Source organism: Rhyacophila brunnea, unplaced genomic scaffold (assembly GCF_057557595.1).
Source record: "Rhyacophila brunnea isolate RB1 unplaced genomic scaffold, BYU_Rbru_1.0 scaffold_2, whole genome shotgun sequence".
NCBI classification, from domain to species: domain Eukaryota; kingdom Metazoa; phylum Arthropoda; class Insecta; order Trichoptera; family Rhyacophilidae; genus Rhyacophila; species Rhyacophila brunnea.
This window is the reverse complement of record NW_028232859.1, coordinates 38103926-38126259: the sequence shown is the minus strand read 5'-3', so window position 1 is coordinate 38126259 and position 22334 is coordinate 38103926. Positions and strand designations below refer to the sequence as shown.

Here is a 22334-nt window from a genome sequence, read left to right as displayed (position 1 = left end):
GCTGCATACAACTTAATATTGATAAACGACCAATGAACGACCCCGATTGCATTATGAAATACAAAAACTATGAACGCGTCAAACCCATGTAAATTTCGCTAACATAATAATATGATAAATGGACAATTCGGTCAATTATGGTTGTCTCGATACAAAATTTAAAGTTTCATTACAAAAAACAATTGCCTACCACTGCCGTATTGATCATAAACGTGCTCAAGAATTTCAACCCTCGGTAGGACAGATATAGTATACCTATCTCGGTATATACTTATGTAGGGCACGTAGTTTTATTCACACTATTTTTACTATGTTATTTTTGTGCAATATTTAACAAATTAATTAAGTCATTTATACAGTAAAGATAATATGTGTATTTAATGTGTTTCATTTAAAAATTAAAAAGTTCTAGTGTGCATTATAACTATTACGTTATTAACTTAATTAACTTAATGTCAAATAGCTTCCAACCTTTTCCTAACAATCATAAAAACCTTTTTTTTTTTCAAAATACATTATTGTCCCATACGTGCGACAATGCAATAAATCTTGCTCATTGCCTCAGTGCATTTCTTTGTATACAAATTTATTGTTTTATCACCATTGACGCAAAAGGTTCTGTCTATTGGTGCATTCAAGGCCAAATACGTTGAAAACAGTATTGTCTTGAAAGAAGGTTAGTTCTCAAATACCACTTACTCTATCACTATTTCAAAAAAACTTAAGTACATTATGTACGGGTCATAGAAAATTCAGTGGTTCTAAGCCAGTAAAATTATTTTTTAATAAAAAAAAATATTTATGTTTTTGTACCTTTGGAACTATCAATTCATTTTCGTAAATTTTAAATCTAACCCGGAACGTAATAATATTAAGTATGACGCTTGAGGATTTTACTAGACGACTCGCTGTCCTTCGGATATTTTACGAACCGGTACGCCATTTTCGAGGTTTTAACGAACAGGAACGCCATCCTTGGAAATCCCACGAACAGGAACGGCGCTCCGGGGCGTTCCGCTCCATTCCGAGCGCTGCAACCATTATTACATTCATACTGGTAGATTTTTCTTTTGCAAGAGTTTTATCAATCTTCTTTAATTGCAGTGGCTTCCTGTATGTGGTCTTCCAAAAGGTATCATTGATTTTTCTTCAAAATAAATATTAACATCTTTAAGACACATCTTAGGGCTATCGCGGGCGTCGCAGGTGTCATTGCTTGGCAAATGAAAGCCGAATTAAATTTTTATTTTATTTGATTAAAAATCCATTTTGAATATGTATATGGCGATAGACACAATTTTGGGTTCATTCATATGGTTATATTCTTTGAAGAATAAATCAAACATTTTTGTAATACTTATTTATGTATAACTAGCTGTATCACCCGGCGCTGCCCGGGAGTTACGTAGAGTGCAAAGTATTGAATTTAAAAAAGTAAAAAAATATAATATTTTAGATTTTTATTTTTTTTGTAAGTACATTTATTGCATTTAAATAATTATCTTAAAAAGTAGTACAAAGTATTATTATAAAACTCTCCCTGGAGTGCAACGGGTTAAAACTGAAATTCGGGACCCGACCACGCACTCCGGCTCTGATGCGACTACAAGCCTCCCCCACACCAAAGCGAATATTCGCGGCGAATATTCGCAGCGAATTATTCGCCAATCAAGCTCGTATTGGCTTACGGGACAGAGCACGCTTGCGCGACCGCCTTGCGTCTTGAGTGCGAATTTGCAGCGAATATTCGCTGCGATTTTCGGGAACTCTGTCGACAGCGAATTTATTCGCGGCGGACAATTTCGCCAAGGGAATTAGTAAAATCAAAATGGCGAAGACATTGAGCAGCTGATCGAGTTGGTCCGGAAATATCCAATCCTTTATGATTTCTCTGACAGTGACTACAAAACATAAGAAAGAAAGATAAGATATGGGATGAAATTGGCAGGGAAATTGTTGAAAATGGTATGAAGGTCGTCATAATAATATTATGTAGGTATCTTTGTCTAACCAAAGTATGTAAAGTTTTTTGACAGGATGAATACGCTATTATAAATAAATAACTTTAATCTAAGGTCCCGATATTTAAAAAATACATATTAATTTGCGTCATGCACAGCTTTGAATAACAGAAACTTTATAACTTTGATTGTTAGTGCACTGACAGTTCTAACTTATTGCGATCGTTTGACGTTTTGGTTTCGACTTTCGAGCAGTCATATCAATAATGTTATAATTAGGTATCATTTACAATACCTACTTCAATCATATTCGGTATCGGTCACGTAAATACCCATGTTATATTCGTTGATAATATTTTTTTAGGTTAGATAGGTACCTAGTCTTTAAGATTATTTTTTTGCATCTAACATTATGCAGCATAGCATTTCTATTGTAGCTAAAGATATAATATACATATAGGTAGATAAGTAGGTACTCCATGTCGTCATTGTGGTATTTTGTAAGGTTTTAGACCAAAAACCTTACATACTACTTACTATCGGGTTATTTACAGTAGGACATACCTAGGTTGTGTTTGTTTTTTGATCTCAAGAGACCTCAATCACAAAAACGATATTATGTACCTATATACCTACTAGGTATATATTTCCTTCATTATGTATAGGTATATTGAGCTAATAAACTGGTTTTGCCCAGTGCCGACCGCGAACCAAGATAATATCTACATGTTCCATGTACCTATCTAACATAACCAATGTTTTCTGTTTCACATTAATTTGTATACCTACAAACATTTTAAACTTAATTGAGATGTTCTTAAACTTCTGTTCATGTAATATTATGTAGGTAGGTATATCTTGGTCTGCATTAGGCAATAAGATTAATAATTTTATGTGCATGTAAATATAAAGGTCAGATACCTCCTCTAAGTACATAATATTATATTATCATCATGGATACCTACCTGAATGATGTTGGAGATATACTAATGCTTTGTGATGAATTTAATTTTCGCAAAGATCTTCAACCTTTCAACGTAGGTACAAAGCACCAGAAGAAATTAAAAATGAAACCCCCGGCATTAACAGGAATAAAATAATATTTCATCATAAACATCAGTCGGGGTCATTCCACTGCTAGATGAAAGCCTCTTCTAGCTCCTTCTACTATTTTCGGTCTCTAGTTCTTCGCTGCTACATACTTTTATTGTACTTCACGTGAACAAAGAGATCAACTAAGTGAAGTGTCAATCAACAAAAGTGGCATTTGTGCACAATGTTAATGAATTTTCCAAAACATTAAGTGTGATAATATAATATACAAGGATGAATAAGGCGTGGGCGAGGGCCAAGGTCCATTTTATGATTCCTCTATTGATGTACCTATTTTTATTAAGAAAAATGTTTGCCGTAGAATGGGGTGAATACTGAATAGACCCTTTTTAAAATTTCTATTTTTCTGCTACACATTATTCGGACAAATATGAATGACTTAAAACCTGTTTCTATGGACATAATCATACTCTAAAATATTTTTAAACTACCATTTATTATCAAACAGCCAATTTTGTGTGATGTCTCTTTCTATCCAGCGTTGGGGTGATTATAGACATGGCGGGTGGATAGAATCGAATAATGGTAATTTCCTAATGTTAAAAATGTAATTAAGTACCTACTGTACATTACAAATTTATGTAGGTACATTTAAGTATGTAAATCAAAATCAAAAATATAAATTTAAATGTTATACAACACAGTATCATGTAAGTATTTAAAAAAACATATACTTACATAAACATCTATTTATCCAAGAATTATTTGATACTTGAATCTGTATTTTATATACCATATTCGATGGATGTATGTGGTGTATTTTGTAATATATTTGGTACGTATTTATTATTTAACTAAGCGTATTTAATTTGCTACGTGACCTGTAGCTCTTTTATAATCACAAATTATTGTTGAATGTTCCGAAAATGAGTTTATGTGCCGAAACAGCTGTCAAGGTAAATGACTCAGTTAAAGTAGAATTAACAAAAATAACTATATTTCAAAACCATTATAATCCATCTACCATATAAACACCATTTCAAGTAATAAAGAAATAAAAAGTCACCTAATTAAATAATATTGTACTAGAAAAAATATACTATCTATATACCCACTTAATTTTCATTTAAAGTTGTAAAACGCCCGGTTACTAAATAGAGGAAGGACAGAGTCTTCTGGCACGACCGAATCACATTGGAACGGTGTTATTGTCATTTGAAAGTAACAATACTGACACCTAAATGAGTCGCCTGCACTGCCAGAATCATCTGAACCCTGTCTACCTATCTATATACAATTTATTGTTATTTTTTTTCATATTTGTCCATTTTATTACAATATCGTGTTACTTTTAAAGCTCATTGTAATTCTAATAATTATATAAATATTTTTCTTGTATTCTGTGCAAAAATGATTATTAAAACTTTCTTAACCTAAACCAAGTATTTTTTATTGAATGATCCTGCAAAAATATTCAAGTACAGTTAAGTGACATATTTTGTTTCGGTGTATAAGCCATAAATAAATATACATAAATTATATTTAATATATACATGTATACTGTATGTATAGCCACGGTTGGTCTTGCACTTGTTGCTGTAGCTATGCGATCTGGTGTGGTCCATTATCCAAAAACACTCAATCACATCCCTGGTCAAACAGCGGGCAGCCGTGTAGTGAGTCTGGCTGGCCTATGGTGGCACTAGAATGATTTCAATATACACAGTCTGTTAATTTGAATATGTTTTCGACTGAAAGTTGTAAAAATATTAGAAATCAGGATTTAAATAATTAAAAAACTGTTTCATTAAATATCATATTCATACCTATGCAAAATTTTGATTCCTTTGAAGTACCTATACAAAATACGGATGAATATAAACCAAACAAAAATATTTGTTACTGGTACTGCCATAGTAAAGTAAAGTTTAACATACTTCCCTAATAAAACAAAATTCCCAATTCTTGTCGTTCTGTAGATGTTTCATTTCAGTTTTTACCAACGATCCACTAAATATGAATTGGTCATAAACACTCAAAGGAAATCTGGCACTCACTGCCAGAATGTCCATGTCAGATACCTGCATAAAAATAAATGTCATGTTATGATATTATACGTAATGAATATGAATGTATCAGAAACAACATAGATTTTATTACGAATTTCACAGTTACAGAAAATTTTCTGCGCTCATTTTTGAAAGTCTCCAAGTATGACGGGTATATTCGCACATGGGTGCAGTTAATGCACCCAATGATTTTCGGGAAACCTGCCCTTTCTTGAAGTCTGAAATTAAAAAATATTTTTACCGACACAAAATAATATTCCCGTTAAATTCTTATTGAGTAGGTAATTTACTTGTTGTGTCTATGCGCAGTTACTCTAGTTACATGACATGTACATTGTAATATTGTATAAATTGATCAGAGGGTATCAACACAACACTAAAGACTGTCAGCGCTGTATGGCGACTGTATGTAAGTATTACTAAGCACTGCTATTATAGCATCGGACACGTTTCCTATGCATCTGCTTACTGATGCCTGGCTCATTGCGCAGAAGACTTGGCCTACCCGTTTTTGGTACGCTCCCTCTGCGTAGAAACGCAAAATAGTCAAAACCTACAATTCAAATAACGGAGACATGTTATTTCAATAGCATATTACCTTCAAATCCTGTTAACCCTTCATGGTAAATGCTTATTTATAATATGTGCAGTTATGAAACTGAGTAAATCTATCTTACCTATGAGCCATGGCAATCTTGCCCTGTCATAAAGTAAGGTTATATTAAATGTCGATGTAATTTGTCGCACGCCATCTCATTATATCTTCAGCGTGTAATAAGCATTCAGAAGACGTGTACATTTTGTCAACACACAACTGTCACTTTGACATTCGTATATGTATTTAGTCTATGGCTGCATCCAATGCTGCCACCTTGTTTCAGATAATTAAAATACACTTTACGCAAAGTGGGTAAAAGTTGTAGCAATTCTGAAAGCGCTATAGTGTACGTGTATTTTTTATATTTAATTCATAAAAATTATAGAATAATTGGCGTAAAATATTAATAATATTTACAATTTTAAATCTGGCGCGTAAATAAAATTATTTAGTCTATGGCTGCGTCGCTGACGCTTTGGTGTGGGGCCAAACGCGAAATTCGCATCAAATCCAAGCGGTAGCGACAGCGATAGCGAGGGCGTTGCGAATTCGCTGCGAATATTCGCTTTGGTTTGGGGGAGGCTACATACAATTATTGTTCGTGAGTGAAGCATTCCGATCTACGCATAACACGTCGCCCGCGCCAACCTGGCGGATATTAGTTTTTATAATCTAACTTTGCCATATGACCTCCGATCAAGCTGAAATAAGCGCCAATATTTTTTAAATGTACACATTCTAGCGACATTTTCAATAAAAAATGGGGGTTGCGGCATTAACTTCCTCGTTTCAAGACCTTGTACGCGGCGACTTTTTTTTTGCAAAACCCGTAAAACTGTCCCCGGGTTGCAACGGGTTAAATCTGAAATTCGAGACCTCAATCACGCACTCTGGCTCGTCGGCCCCCGTCTACTGTCCAAATTTTATCGAAATCCGACTGCGCGTGTGGATTTGTACAAAGAAAAACGAAAATTATAGTATAGATAATAAATGTACCTACCTAACGTTTGGTGGACTTCCGTGTTTATGGAATTATTATAATGGCTTATTAACATTTTTATTAGAGCATAAACATAGTAAAAAGGACACCCGTTGTTTATGCACTAAAGTGAATTGGACTTCAGTAATTTTTTAATTAGCTATATCGGTTAATTTACTATTTATGGACTTCAGTGTTTTATTCATTTTGTGTAATGAAATAAAACAAAATTTTCTGCATATTTAACTCAGAAACGGTAAAAACTGGACTTCCGTGGTTTATCATCTAATGTACAGAATTAACGAGGGCTTATTTTTATGAAAAACTAGCTGAAGTACCCGGCTTCGCACAGGGTCGCTTCGTGATTACATTTATCTTAGATATTTAAAAAATAATAAGAGGTAATTATTTTTTTTATATTAAAATATCTGTGTTATACAATATGGCAATATGAAAATAATTCTAATAGGAGTAAAGGTCAAACAAAAGACCACTAAATTAAAATCGAATCCAAAATATGCAAGCGTTATTAATGTTATTAATATGTAGTAAAAAAAAAACAAAATTGCATGGAACAAACAAACAACAAACGTTGTATTTTATGTAATACTAATTTAGAAACCTTCGCAGATGTGCGCACAACCACTGACAAAAGTTTCATCGCAATCGGATGAATGGTATAGGAACGCATACGAATAGAAGAAGAAGATGATTTTCTAATTCAGAAATCTTCGTGGGCATGCGCACGACAACTCACCAAAGTTTCATTGAGAATAGAAGAAGATGGTTATTCTAATTCAGAAACCTTCGTGGGTTTTGGCACAATTATTGAAGAAAGTTTTATTGCAATCGGATGAATGGAATAGAAACGCAAACGAATAGAAGAATATAAAATAAAAGAAGAAGATGGTTGTACTAATTCAGAAATCTTTGCGGGTGTTACCACAGCAACTGACGAATGTTTCATCGCAATCGGATGAATAGTGTAGGAACCATACGAATAACAGAAGATATAATGAAGAAGAAGAAGAAGATGGTTGTACTAATTCAGAAACCTTCGCAGGTGTTGGCACAACCACTAACGAAAGTTTCATCGCAATCGGATGAATGGTATGGAGACTATACAAATAAAAGAAGATAGAATGATAGAGAAGAAGAAGAAGAAGATGGTTGTACTTATTCAGAAACCTTTGCGGGTGTTACCATAACAACTGACGAAGGTTTCATCGCAATCGGATGAATGGTATAGGAACCATACGAATAAAAGAAGATATAATGAAGAAGAAGAAGAAGAAGAAGATGGTTTTTATAATTTAAAATCCTTTGCGGGTGTGCGTACAATAGCTGACGAAAGTTTCGTCGCTATCGGATGAATGGTATAGGAACCATACGAATAAAAGAAAATAGAATGATGAAGCAGAAGAAAATGATGATTTTTCTTATTCAGAAACCTTTGCAGGTGTGCATACAACCATTTACCAAAATTAGATCGCAATCGAATGAATGGTATAGGAATGCATACGGGACAGACAGAAGGACAGACATTCATTTTTTATATATAAGATAATATAGCCTATACTCTTCGCGGAAGTGCAAGCAATAAGTTAACAAAGTTTTATCGCAATCGGATGAACGGTATGGCAGCGCATACAATACGAACAAACAAACAAACAAATATTAATCTTTATATATTAAGATATTCCATTGCTTATTTTTCCTATTTTTCGAATTTTCAAGCGTGCATTACTTAATCATTTCAAGTTTATTATTAAAATAATCATCAGTTCACTTACAAATATTATGGAGAACACAAATATCAGCAGATTTCATAAAAAATCTTAAATTCATTAGGTATAAAGACAAAAAATATCAGTGGAATTACTGAAATTTCAGTAGACATGGCAACGCTGTCCGTAATGCGTAGTCAGTGCTGCCAACGGTACTGTGTACAGACCAGTGTTGCCATCTTTTCAAAGTGGCATTATAGAGCCTCCAAAATTGTAGTATTTGGGGAAAAAATATACAAATAAAAATATAACGGAGAAACTCCAAGACCCCTTTTTAATTAGGTTGGTACCTCTTCCGACCAAAAATGCATTCCGAAGAATTCAAGAAATTTCATTTTAAACTAAAGTCAAGAGATTTTTTACGTTTTTCGAGCAATTTTTTTCGAAATCCTTCAAATCTTCTTATATTGCGAAATTAAAGTACTTTTGCACCAATTTATCGAACGGAAATACCTATCGAAAATTTTGTACCTACTTTTTACATATTTTTTCCGATATTCAAAATATAGTATTTTGGGCGTACTATAACTGTTATAAATCGTACATAGTACGTGGACCAAAATTATAGTACGGTTGGCAGCACTGGTACAGGATGTGGGACCCACACAGTATTGCCATGTCTACTGAAATTTCAGTATATCTACTGAAATTTAGGTTAGGAAAAGAAGAAATTATGATATTTGTGGTGAATAAAAGTCACTTTTTACATGATTTTTTAAGACACTTGTGAGATTATGTCAATATGCACGTTTTCATCAAAGACAATCGTTGAATTTCATACATTTTTGTCAATCTACTGATATATTGATGAAAAAACTACTGAATTTTAAAAATATTAGTTGGCAACACTGGACCCACAGTCTAAAACTACCGAACTACCCAATCAAGACTAGCAACTGGACATAATCTGACATTCGAATGAAATTTTGAAATTGGCTGACTTTAGAAAGGTTTGTAGGACCGTACTATAATTTTAGATATATACGAAATAATTTAATTATAATTTTAAATATATAAGTACGAATTTCAATTAAATTGATACAGACTATTATTATTAATACAAGAGAAACCGTTTTGCTTCTAACCTACTCAATGGGAGATTGAAACGTAGATAAGATACTTGATTGGAACTAGGGTGGCACTGCATTTTCAAATTATGGACTTACTACTATGATTCAACATTAATTCTATATTGTAATCTCCTCTAGGCATGCATATATTGTAATGTAAACCAACTGCAAAGGAAATGCATTTATTAATATTATCTCACACAAATGATTAATTAGATGAAATGAATCATACACATTTATTTAGCATGTTATGGATTAATATTTTAGCAAATCGTCATATGATTTGTTTATCTTACAAAAGATCTAGAAATTTAAAATAAAAGTTACTTGAAAGGAAAATAGGACATAGGTATCTAAAAATTAAGAAAAACAACAGTTATCACTTTTAAAGTGTTTTTATTAACATTCAATAGTAGGAAGCAACATTATTGATTACTGATCATCATAAAATATATATTTTATTACAGTGGTTTAATTAGATAGTGTAAATAAAGCTATGTGTTTAAATTGTTGTGAAAATAAGTTGACGGTCAATCAAAAAAATTACACAGATTTACAGAATAGAAGTCGGTTGAGACCATTCATGTACAGGATATACAATAATTCCACACAATATCTGAACACAACAATAAGTAATTGTTTCAGGTAAGGTTCTTACAAAAATCATGAGAGATTCTTTCAATATAGGTAGAGTATTGTTCTAAGTTAGCCCACAAACATGTTGGGTAGAAGAAAAACAATAATGATGTACTTATATAAATGAACGCACTTTGCAAATTGATCCTTATTACAATGCAGGTAGAGTTCATTTTTCCATCATGTTCCTCTGTATTTATATGTTATATCATTTTTATCTTAGATATTGGAAACCACACGATATTGTATATTTATTTACCCAGCAACAAATGATTATTATTTATACTGAAACATGAGAATAAGCCTATTTTTTAAGTAAAACCAATTAATAAAAGTCAATTGCTGAAAAATTTTAAATACATAATTTTGAAAAATCCCAAACATAGCCTACCCATTCTAAAAATTCTAGAAAAAATGTGGGACTGAGTGGGAATCAAATTCACAACTTTCTTATATTGAAATTTAAAAACATACATAACCATTAAGGGGGGACATGCTCGTCGAAGGTCAAAATTGAGTTTTTATTGTATTTTAAAACCATGATCCTGGACACTCCTTAAACGTTGTAGATAATCTATTTATATAATTTTGAAGCCTTGTTATCCTTTATAGTTATTTTAAACATTTGATGACTGCATAAAGTATTTTTGTTACATAAAATAGTATTCTTTTAAACCTCTCGCTCTAATGTTTCAGAATATAGTCATATTTCGGTACATAACTGTGCGGTGGTGTTAAGATTTTTTACATTTATTAACTTTTAAACGCATTTATAAAACCATTAGTATAATTTATTACGAGATAATTTTTGTAAAATATTCACGATAAAAAATTATATTGATAATCTCTGTGATCCCAAATTTGACAAGAATTAGGCATTTTATTATTCAAAAAATCGGCAAGATTAACACATTTGAAGATGATTCTAAAGATACTTATTATAAGCTATGTTTTTGACCATTCAAGTGTGATAAACATCTTATGAATAATGATTGCTTTATAATAATTATTGACCTAAGAATAAGGTAGTGTTTTTTTGAAATAAGCAATTTCTTTTGTCATTCCCCAGTGGTTAAGCTACAACATACGGCCGTAGCCATAAATTGGCAAACTATAATTAAAATAGGGAGTAAAATGATATTAACGCGCGTGTTTGAACATGTACCTAACCGATTTTTTTAAATTTTTTTTTTAAACGGTACATGTTCAAACACGCGCGTCAATATCATTTTACTCCCTACTTCAATTATAGTTTGTCAATTTATGGCTACGGCCGTATGTTGTAGCTTAACTACTGGGGAATGACAAAAGAAATGGCGTATTTCAAAAAAACACTACCTTATTCTTAGGTCAATAATTATTATAAAGCAATCATTATTCATAAGATGTTTATCACACTTGAATGGTCAAAGACATAGCTTATAATAAATATCTTTAGAATCATCTTCAAATATGTTAATCTTGCCGATATTTATCAATATAATTTTTTATCGTGAATATTTTACAAAAATTATCTCGTAATAAATTATACTAATGGTTTTATAAATGCGTTTAAAAATTAATAAATGTAAAAAATCTTAACACCACTGCACAGTTATGTACCAAAATATGACTATATTCTGAAACATTAGAGCGAGAGGTTTAAAAGAATACTATTTTATGTAATAAAAATACTGTATGCAGTCATTAAATGTTTAAAATAACTATAAAGGATAATAAGGCTTCAAAGTTATATAAATAGATTATCTACAACGTTTAAGGAGTGTCCAGGATCATGGTTTGAAAATACAATAAAAACTCAATTTTGACCTTCGACGAGCATGTCCCCCCTTAAAGAATCAGATTGACAGAATATAATAGCTACGCAAAAGACTGATTTTAAAGCTTGTCCAGATGGCGCAAGTCTCGCCGCCAGAGTATCAAATATGTCTTGCGCTCATATAAAGTGTGAGTTTACTATACAGACAATATTCAATACGTAGACGCAACAATACGTCTTGTTGCAACTATCGGCAATTATTGCCGCCATAGTAATTCATCTTGGGCGTACTCGTGAGTCCGGCGTGCGGGAGCGAGATGTTACATGTCATTAGTGCATGTAGACAACTCAATTGGGGCACCTGTACCTCGGAAGCGTGCGAGTCAAATCGTGCTATCTGGACAGGCTCTGGATAATTTGAAAAATATTAGGTATTTTTTATGTATTTAGAGCTTGTGAATCCTTGACATTTTTTGTTTCTCGAGATTGGAGAATTCTCGAATTCAAAAATATTTTCTTCTTGAGAATTCATGATAGGTTTATTGATTTCTTTTTCATCCTCTCAACTCCATCTATTCAACTCATCCAGCCCGAATATTCTGCCGGCCGAATCTGTTTTAGATCAAATTCAAGACCTTTTATTTAGACCTTTATTAGCAAATAATTTTTTCACGTCGAATTTAAGAATTATGATTCAAAGTCTAGGGCTTTTATTATCCCAAATTTTTTTTTACTAGCGAATTTTAAAATTTTCGGTTTTGGTTGACGGATTTCTTTTCAATTTCAACATTCTCATGATTCTCATTGATGATTTCTCTATCAAAACATTTACATGTAATTAAATATTACTAGTGTGTTTACTTAAAACTTGTTATTTATTTTACATTGTGGCAATGACAATAATTCATACTAAGATTTTTGTTGCATTATCTGTCGCTTGGGTAGTTAGTGGGCAACATGACAACAAAATACTTTGTAAACAGTTTAAGTTAATATGTGGTTAAAAAGTAAATTACTTTTGTATCACAGACTGAGTATCTGGGCCTCCTTGGTGTACAGATTTTTTTAAATGATGTAGCTTTTAGCTATTGGGTCCATGCGGTTAAACACATTTATATAAAAAAGCATGTGCTTAACTATTAGGAATGGTGCACTAATGATGCCAGAAAGAAATTTATTTTATAGGAGGATGTATCTAGAAATTTTCAAACAGACTTGAAAATCTATTCAAAATACCTGTATAAAGTATTCTATAAAATCATTTCAACGCATAAGTTCATAAAATGCATATCAAGCTTTAGTGTGTGTAAATGTACATAACGTGTCTCACATAACTCATTGGCAACACCTGAGATTATTTTTGTTTAAAACACGGTATTCCATGTTGAAAAAACAGATTAATAATGACGGTGAATATAAAAGAAACATGTCAAAACACCTGATATGGAAAATACTTATATTGAGAAAAAAGTTTCACTATAGTTTACTTAAAATGTTAATGCTTCACTCTAATTCAAACCTGAGATGCCCACATGCTAATACCTCTTAAGTCATAATTCACACCGAACATTCTCACTGAGGAAATAGTGCTTCTAGATGCTAGATCACATAAAATTAGATTTAAAAATACTGTCTATGCGCCTGGTGGGGTGGGGTGTCTACTCAATCCAATACTCATCATATTATGGTACATGGATATTTTGCTGCAATGCTTCTACATTACAAAGCTGAATGTATTTGTATTGTAATTCAGACTTGATAGCAATGAGTCTTCTCTTCATGTGATACTGAATCTAGACATTGTATTATATTTTATCTGATAAAGATAACTCTACTTTAATACATACATTGATGCTAACATTAAGTGTTTTTTAGAAACATCACAACAAATTTATTATAACAGTATATATTAATGGCCTTAGATATTAAAGACTTTTTAATAAATTTATTCTCAAGAGATCACTGGGAATTGTAAATACAACTGTAGCCGAAAATTTAAGCATTTTTACCGTAAATGATTAATTTTATTGTGCAACATCTGAACAGATTTCTTGTTGTATTTTTGGTTTCTGCACAGTGTTTATAGTCAACATTGCTTTACAATTGGGGTATAGAGAAAGTGATGTATCGGATATGGCTTTAGTTTTATATTTTCCATAAATGTCAGATTGTAAAACCAAATCGAGTGCCTTTTGTTCGTTCAAGTTATTCAGTTCAATTGGAAGCAATTTTAAACGGCCAAATTCATGTCCATTTATCTGAAAAAAATAAGTGATAACATCAATATTAGTAATAAAAGAATAAAATATCTTCAATTCGTTAATATTTTAAAACTTATTTTTTCTACCTGTTTTTTAACTAAAAACATACTGAACCAATTTTAACTACACTTATGTCGATCAATTTGTTTAATGAAGAGACAAATTCTTTCCAAATATGTTGAAGAAAACCTTTTTTAAAAGATGACGCCTATATATACAAAAGTAAAACTGAAAAAAACTCATTAATAAATTAGCTGCAAGTCATTTTGCACTGCAGATTAATTTAAAGCAAACTTCACAACTTTAGTCGCCTGCATCCGTCAAAAACTGCAACTACACAGTCAATTTCATCAATTATTAAATTTGAAGGTGTCAAAATAAACACCAGACACATGAATATATTATGAATGTATGGTATTGTTTTATTAATTACTACATACATTCAGCATTTCAAACACGGACCGCGGTCTACTTGTAAAGTAAATTACCCTGTTCAATCTCGAGTGGAGCATATGGGTAGAGTGGAGATTGTATTAACAGATTTTTTTATGACAGATAGTTGTAAGCCATTCCCTCAACCCACTGGGTCCTTGCGCTAGATCAAATATACATTGAAAAAAAAAACCAAGATGCATTTTTTTACCCATTTTGGACTAGCTCGTAGAGCGACTATCTTTGTGTAAGGGCCATTCTATACGAGCAGGTGTATCATTGCAGATTACCAGCTACCAACCGCGCTATCAAACAGTACCATGAGTTTATAATGAGCCTATCTAGATGAGCATTTTGACGGCCGCGAGGGAGGCATTCGGAAAGCAGGCTGCAGATGGAACATATCTGGAGGTGTTAGTGAGCGGTTGCCTGCTTGCCATTGTGCGTGATCAGTGTCATTGTGCATGTGATTGTGCGTGCCTAGATTAGCTGCAGTAATTTGACAATCTCATGTAGTTTGCAAAATTTAGATGTGGTCGGTGGCCGGTAACCCGCGGTTTTTACATGCTAGTGTAGAATACCCCTAAATATTGAATGCAAACGAAATCTGTGAAAGGAAAGATTACGTCAATTATTGTACATAGGCCACTAAATACACCGAACCATCATGATTACAAAATTCAAATGAATCAACAAAAATCGCATACATATTATAGACATTACCTACTGAAATATCAACATATGTCCAAAAGATGGCAGCTATAAACAATTGATAGCAGCCAGCTTATATATTAATTTTTCTATGGCTACTAATCAACTTGATACCGTCTAAACCATGGCATCCTCAGAGGATCCAAGGCCATGAGGCCTGAATCATCATTGGGCTGATTCATGCAAACATGAACAGATCGACTGCGAGGCAAATTTCTAGCCCGTAAGCAAATAGTAATTATTAATAGGTATCATTTTTTTAATATTATTACCTACATTTCATCCAATTTTGACCAATATTGGAAGCAAAGTTCCCAGCCATACAATGTACCTAGCACCTAGAATATATGATTTGAGATTACTTTGAAAAAAATATGTATTTGTACCTAGTTCAAATATTTCAAAATATGTAGCTAACAAGCAAAGAAATGCAGAAGGTAGTAATAATTCCAAGAAATTCACAGCCCCTTTCCAAAGCATGTACCTAGAAAAGGTCTGAAATATGAGACCTGAGGTACCTACTTACAAGCCAGGTACATATGCCAGAGGCTGTTTTTGTCATTTGTCAGAGATAGAATAATTGTGAATTGTTTGTTGGGTATTTATTACTACCTACTCTGCCCTACCAGCCCCTATTAGGGTCATTCGGTTTTCGAACTCTCGAGGAGCGTGACGTCGGCTGTGGCGCCGCGCTCCCGGCGTCACTGCCATTTTAAATTTAATTATTTTTTTTTAAATATTTTTTTGTTAAATATTTTGTACGCTGTACTTTATTGTATTCATATTCCGAACAATAAACGCCCTGTTTTCGCCTGTACTTCCGCGTTGTCAATCAACACAAACATGTCCCCGAAAGAAGCAGACGATACCACCGTGACTTGACATGACATTACATCATCAGGGGGGTCCAGCGCATTTACCTACACCCCCCCCCCTTTCGGAGGTGACAAACTCTTAGATTTTGTTCATACTTACAGTGCATATTAAGTCCAATTTATAATTCTCATGAACTTTTGGCCAGTTTTGTTCGAGAACATTCTTGTTCCATGCTATTAAACTATCATCATTTTGTATTCTTCCATCGGCGCTAATAAATCCTTCCCATAATTCACAAGAAAAGTGCGGAGCGAGAGGGGACAGCATTATTATTTGGCTCGCTAGAGCATATTCATAGTTTTTACTCAACGCTTTAATATTAGGATGCGCTTTCTAAAAAAAAAATATAACCTATAACCTGATGATAATAAATTGTTGAATATTTTTTTAGTGTTGCGATTATGAAAGAAGACATTGTTTAGAGGTGGAAAGTAAAGATAAAATAATTATATAATGTACTCACACGCAAACTATTGGTTAAACCTTGAAGCCGTGAAATAGCAACACTTAATTGATTTGTATATTGAAAGTTAAATGTAATCGAAGTTACAAAATAGTTCAATGAATCCCACATCTTTTTATCCTGCTCTTGGAAGTCTTTGGATTGAAAAATTTTTTCATTCTCAACATTATTTATATTTATTCGCTCTTTCCTAAATTCACCCACAGCAAGCCAAAGGCGATGTTGCCAGTTTAATACTCCAGGAAAAGCTGAAACAAATTGATATAATATGTTTTATGTATGCTATCGAGTAAAAGAAAGTAAATCATCATTCAGTTTCAAGATGGAGCATTTGATATATATATTATACATGTGTCGCTAAATTTCAAAACCCGCTATAACACTTTTTTGAAATAATTAAGATATATATATCGTTGGATTCGTTATTAAAATCTCTACATGAAAATTTTATCGCCTCTTTCAAAAACCGCTACGATTAACTGTCATTTATGAAACAAAATCAATGTGTCTATCAAATCCCGCTATAACACTACTGAAACATTCAAAAACCTTTTTAGTTCAAAAAGTTTTTATTGATTTTCTCAACAAAATGAAAAAGTGTTATAGCGGGTTTTGAAACTCAGCGACACATATCCAGTGTTAAGATATTTATTAATTATCTTTGTTTTATCTATGTTCTTTAATATAATAAAACATCATTGCATGCGGTGACTTATTTAATAAATTTAACTCACTATTATTGGACCAATGTCTATTAGAAACTGGGGATACATCTGCCAGAATGAAAAGTCTAGTCGTGTCACATCCGTATTCTTCAAATAAATCTGACGGATCAACTCCATTATATTTAGATTTACTCATTTTTTCCCAAAATATTTCAACCGGTTTATTTGAATCTTTTGTAACAGCTGTGCCTTTTTTTACGTTCACTATTTTTACAGAACTCTCTGGGATATATTGTCCGGAGTCCTTAATCTTATATGATTTTCCCATGACCATTCCTTGAACTAAGAGTCTTTTAAATGGTTCTTTTTCTGGTATTAGTCCGATGGATTGCAGAAAGTGGCTCATGAAACGGGCATAATACAAATGCAAAACCGCATGTTCTTTCCCCCCAATATATATATCTACTGGCATATTTGATACGCTATTTTTACCAAATGGAAGAGAATCATTTTTTGGATCTAAAAATCGCAAATAATACCATGAAGAATCCACAAAAGTATCCATGGTGTCTGTTTCTCTGGTTGCTTTTCCTCCACATCCTGGACAAACTGTATTTATCCAATGTTCAATATCTGACAATGGTGAAATACCAGTTCTACTATATTTCTGGATGTCTGGTAAAACCACAGGTAATTGGTCCAATGGAACCGGTTGAATTCCACATATTTCACAATTAACAATGGGAATTGGCGTACCCCAATATCTTTGTCGTGAAATCAACCAATCCTTAAGTTTAGAACTGACAGGGTATCCGCCGATGTTTTTGTCTTTGGCAATTTCACATATAGTGTTTCTCATTTCATGAAGTTCCTTCAATGACATGTTGGACAATGCGGCATTTCTATTATACGGTATCTTTGTTTGTATAATGAATTGTAGGTCTTCATCGTCTATATCTGGAGATCCGAGATGAGCTTCTGATCCTTCAGCGAAAACAATTTCATTCGTTACAAATATGGGTAAATTTTTTTCAGTTATCGGATTGTGTGCCATAATTGACAATAATTTAAATTTTTCATTTTCATATTCAACATAATCAATTTTATCTAAAATGCTGTTTGGTGGAACTGCTACAAAATGACAGTGCAATAATGATTCAGGTCTGTCCGTCCAAATTGGTATACTTGATTTCTTAATTATTTTGTCTGTATCACATAATAGATTAAAATCTACAGTAATTCCATTGCATTCTCCTATCCAATGTTTCTGCATTTGTATTATATCTTTCCAATCCACCAGAATGGGGTCGTCCAGTCCATCATAGAGTTGTTTTGCGAATACCGTAGTTTTGATAAACCATTGGTTCAGAAGTTTTTTTTCCACTTTGGCTCCAGATCGCCATGAACAACTGTTTATATCGACTTGTTCATCTGCCAAAACAGTTTTATCGACAGGATCCCAATTTACATATGCCTGCAATATAGAATGAAATTGGGTAAATGAATATCCATAAAATTGCCTTTTGAATTAAATTATTTACTCATGAACAACTTATATCATTATTAATTATTTCACTATATGCGTTAAATCCGTAACTAAATAGATTTTAGCTAAGCAAAAAGACTCAATAGTATAGACATTGTCACAGGTACAAGTTATAAAAATTACAAAAATGAATAGACAACCAAATTACAAAATTAATACTTCAGTCATAATAAATGTTCGCATTATAATGGCTGTGACCAAAATTAACAGACGTTACGTCACTTACTTAAAACATATTATGGTATAATGTCCGTCAAAAAGTTACGATACTTTTTGACGTATACTCAGATACTTTCTTTCGATATGACTGTCCTAGGTCCGTCCTACCTGTCACAATGAAATTCACATATTATTATGTTTTGCGTAGGTACTACATACAGAAAAAAGAATGTTGGACGTGAGCGACTGGAGTTCAAAAGATAACTTACTTCTTTTTTATAAACTAATCCGTTTTTATATAGTTGCAGGAATAAGAATTGCGTCCATTTATAATACTCTGGACTGCTGGTATTCAACTCTCTATCCCAATCGAATGAACATCCCAGTTGAATCAATTGACTTTTCATTTTGGCAATATTTTCTTCTGTCCATTTTTGCGGAGCGACATGTTTATCTAGAGCTGCATTTTCAGCGGGCAAGCCAAATGAGTCCCAGCCCATCGGATGGATGACCTGCATTCCATTCATTTGATGAAATCTTGCAACTGCATCCGATATACTATAAACTCTAACATGGCCCATGTGTAACTTACCCGATGGGTAAGGGAACATTGACAGAGCGTAGAATTTAGGTTTATCCGATGGTGTGGCCAATTCTCTGTTATTCTTAAGGACACAGTGATTCCATTGTTTTTCAATCTCTTTTTTAATTTGTGATGAAAGGTCATCATTCTGAAATAACCAAAAGATGGTGTAAAATGTTCTGTAAAAATTCTGCACTTCGTACTAGGCAGGACGAGCAGTAACAAAATTCAAATGAAAAATAATGTCTACTAATCAGCTTTTTACATACGGGATGCGTGTAGTTTGTAGAATAATATGTGGTATTGGTACTACAGGTGGTCAGTTTTTCAATTGACTCTATAATCCAGTGTAGATCTTGGGCAAAAAGGTTTTATAACATTATTTTGAGAGAAATGAATGTTAGCCACATGCTGAACATATTACGTGCACGCTCTAGTTCCAAACACACATTGGAAAGCAACTCTGTTGCAAAGTGATCCCCAAAATAGGGATTCAAACCGGAGACCATCGATTTACTAAGCGAAAGCGTTACCACTTGGCCGTCGTGGGTGCAGTAGTCGGACGGTATGATATTATATTCTAAATGATTCTATAACAGAGAAAGTAATAATCCATTCGTTTAAATAATTAGTTTGCATACAATGTATCATTATGTTATGATTAGGACTGTGGTGCTTATTAAAAAGGATGTATGGCATATGAATAGTTAGAATTACTTACGTCGCAAATATACAACACGTAATGTAAATGCAAGCTTGTTAATCTCACACAAAGATCAATAGAAATACTTTTACACATATGTATTGAAACCAAATTTAAGACAATTATTATTAATTGGCTCTATAATACTATGTTTATTTGGACCGCCTCACGAAAGTCTAATGAAATCACAGCCAAAGTAAAAATACACATTGAGCTAAATCGTGATTTATTCCAACATCATGCAATTCCACATTGCTTCGCTAATAGGTACTGGACATTCTCTTGTGACAATCAAAAAAATCTCAGAATCAACATTCCTCGTTTGGTTAATGAGATTTTTTGTTAGAAAGCCGCCTGCTTCCAGAAATTTCTAGAAGTCGAGATCTCAAGGATGGTTTTTTTACAGTTATACAATGTATGGAGTAAAAGGATTTAAAAAAAAAAACAGTCAGTCTTCTCCTTTGATGAGAGGTGAAAAATAATGAAATTAAGTAAGTGTAAATAACCTCGTCGCCCCAACCTGTGACTGAATACCGTCTGTAAAAAGCTGATTTTAAATAACTATAACCATAATACTATTTTCTTATGTATAAAAATAATATAATCTTGCATGGGAATCTAAAATATAAACCCGTGTTTTCTTTTCATATTGTTGTGATAAATCACTATACAGTACTCTCTCAGTAATCCGTCACCCCAAAAACCAGACAAGTGTCCAATTAGTGAAAGCGGTGGATTATAGTTCATACATACAAAATATGGTAACAAATAAAACACATATTTCGTAAAAATAGTTTTTTTGAGAAATTTGTACTAGAAAATCACGGTTTTATTTATAATCAAAATCAAGTATTTACTAAATTACACATATTTATAAACTAAGTTGATTAACTAAATATTAATCAGTAAATCACTTGACAAAACCAGTTATTCAGTGAGGCAGATATTCTTGCATGGCTTAGGATTCCTGGATTTTCCTATGACCAAAAGCTTCAGTTTGTGTGTCCCGGTTGCATTGGAGCACGGCATAATTGTGATGCGGTCCTTGGGGACTTTCCTCCCTGGTAATTCCAAAATAAGCCCGTCTCATCAGCATTGTAAACTTGTACGCAGCGGACTACTGAATTTGACAATCGAATTCCGGCGAATTATAGAGCCTGATTTTATGCTTTCAACTAGTAAAAATAACGGCGGGTTATAGTAGTTGTCAGATAATCGAGCGGCGGATTACTGACAGAGTACTGTATGTAGGTATAATATTTTTTTTACACCCAAGTATTTATCGATTTTGTGTAATAAATGAAAGTTTTTTTTAGAAAAAAAAGTAAACTATCTGGGAGATCAGTTATTTTTTAAACTAATGTAAAATAAATAAAAGAAGCTATCTCAAAAACTAAAAGAACAGAGAACATTATAAGAGTATTAGAGACTTAATTAATATATTATTTTAATAATAAAGAATGATTTTTTAGCCGACAGTTAAATGATTATTAGAATATCACTCACCCACTTATTAATACTGCTAGAAAAGCATTTCCATCCTTGTATTCTTCTATACGCAAACAATTTATAAATGTTTTTTCTTAAAAGAGCCATTCTTTAATTTAGGGTTTATTAAAAATAATCAACTTGTTGGATATTAGATGGATTTGATTGAGCACTATGATTTGAGGTTAACAGGTTAACACAAAAGTGACGTTTTCATATTTGAGCAGTGTTGCCATCTTTTCAAAGTGTCGTCCGTTGTTGAGTACATTTTGTTTGTTTGTCAAGCAGTGTTGCCATATTTTCAAAGTAGAATTATAGTACAGAGCCTCCAAAATTATAGTATTTGGGGAAAAAATATAGTACGCGTTGTCATCTGTTGAAAATGTATAGGTTTTATGTTTCTCAGAAAAAAATAACCGAGAATTTGAGAAACTCCGAGACCCCTTTTTATTTAAGTACCTTTTCCGAACAAAAATGCTAACCGACGAATTCAAAAAAAATCATTTTAAACCAAAGTCAAGGGATTTTTTTACAT

The 22334-nt window shown here is 32.7% G+C and overlaps 2 protein-coding genes across 6 annotated transcripts; both read right to left on the bottom strand.

Moving 5' to 3' along the window:
* Positions 1 to 1619: 1619 nt before the first annotated feature.
* On the bottom strand, positions 1620 to 5922 carry LOC147072276 (uncharacterized). 5 transcript variants are annotated; one of them, XM_085947766.1, is made up of 4 exons: positions 5761 to 5922; positions 5190 to 5301; positions 4952 to 5095; positions 1620 to 4716 (listed from the first exon to the last, which is right to left on the bottom strand). In XM_085947766.1, exons 1-4 carry the CDS (start codon positions 5769 to 5771, stop codon positions 4669 to 4671), a joined length of 315 nt encoding a protein of 104 aa, XP_085803892.1. In that variant the 5' UTR covers positions 5772 to 5922; the 3' UTR covers positions 1620 to 4668. The 5 variants fall into 5 exon arrangements, 1 of the variants encoding a protein (XP_085803892.1); XR_015070724.1 differs by lacking the exon at positions 5190 to 5301 and having other exon boundaries at positions 1621 to 4716; positions 4841 to 5095; positions 5761 to 5909; XR_015070723.1 differs by lacking the exon at positions 5190 to 5301 and having other exon boundaries at positions 1622 to 4716; positions 5761 to 5909.
* Positions 5923 to 12434: 6512 nt separating this feature from the next.
* On the bottom strand, positions 12435 to 22063 carry LeuRS-m (Leucyl-tRNA synthetase, mitochondrial). Its single transcript, XM_085946808.1, has 6 exons — positions 21818 to 22063; positions 19295 to 19756; positions 17390 to 18794; positions 16656 to 16903; positions 16292 to 16525; positions 12435 to 14170 (listed from the first exon to the last, which is right to left on the bottom strand). Exons 1-6 carry the CDS (start codon positions 21905 to 21907, stop codon positions 13937 to 13939), a joined length of 2673 nt encoding a protein of 890 aa, XP_085802934.1. The 5' UTR covers positions 21908 to 22063; the 3' UTR covers positions 12435 to 13936.
* Positions 22064 to 22334: the final 271 nt, after the last annotated feature.

Excerpts from the sequence above, each read along its gene's own strand:
- LOC147072276 (XM_085947766.1), bottom strand. Across the intron at positions 5,096-5,189 it reads ATGAGCGCAGAAAATTTTCT|GTATCTGACATGGACATTCT; the intron begins GTAACTGTGAAA and ends ATTTTTATGCAG. Across the intron at positions 4,717-4,951 it reads AATTTTGTTTTATTAGGGAA|TGCCACCATAGGCCAGCCAG; the intron begins GTATGTTAAACT and ends AAATCATTCTAG.
- LeuRS-m (XM_085946808.1), bottom strand. The coding sequence starts at position 21,907 with ATGGCTCTTTTAAGAAAAAACATTTATAAATTGTTTGCGTATAGAAGA. Across the intron at positions 18,795-19,294 it reads GATTAGTTTATAAAAAAGAA|GCATATGTAAATTGGGATCC; the intron begins GTAAGTTATCTT and ends TCTATATTGCAG. Across the intron at positions 16,904-17,389 it reads TAGACATTGGTCCAATAATA|CTTTTCCTGGAGTATTAAAC; the intron begins GTGAGTTAAATT and ends AATTTGTTTCAG.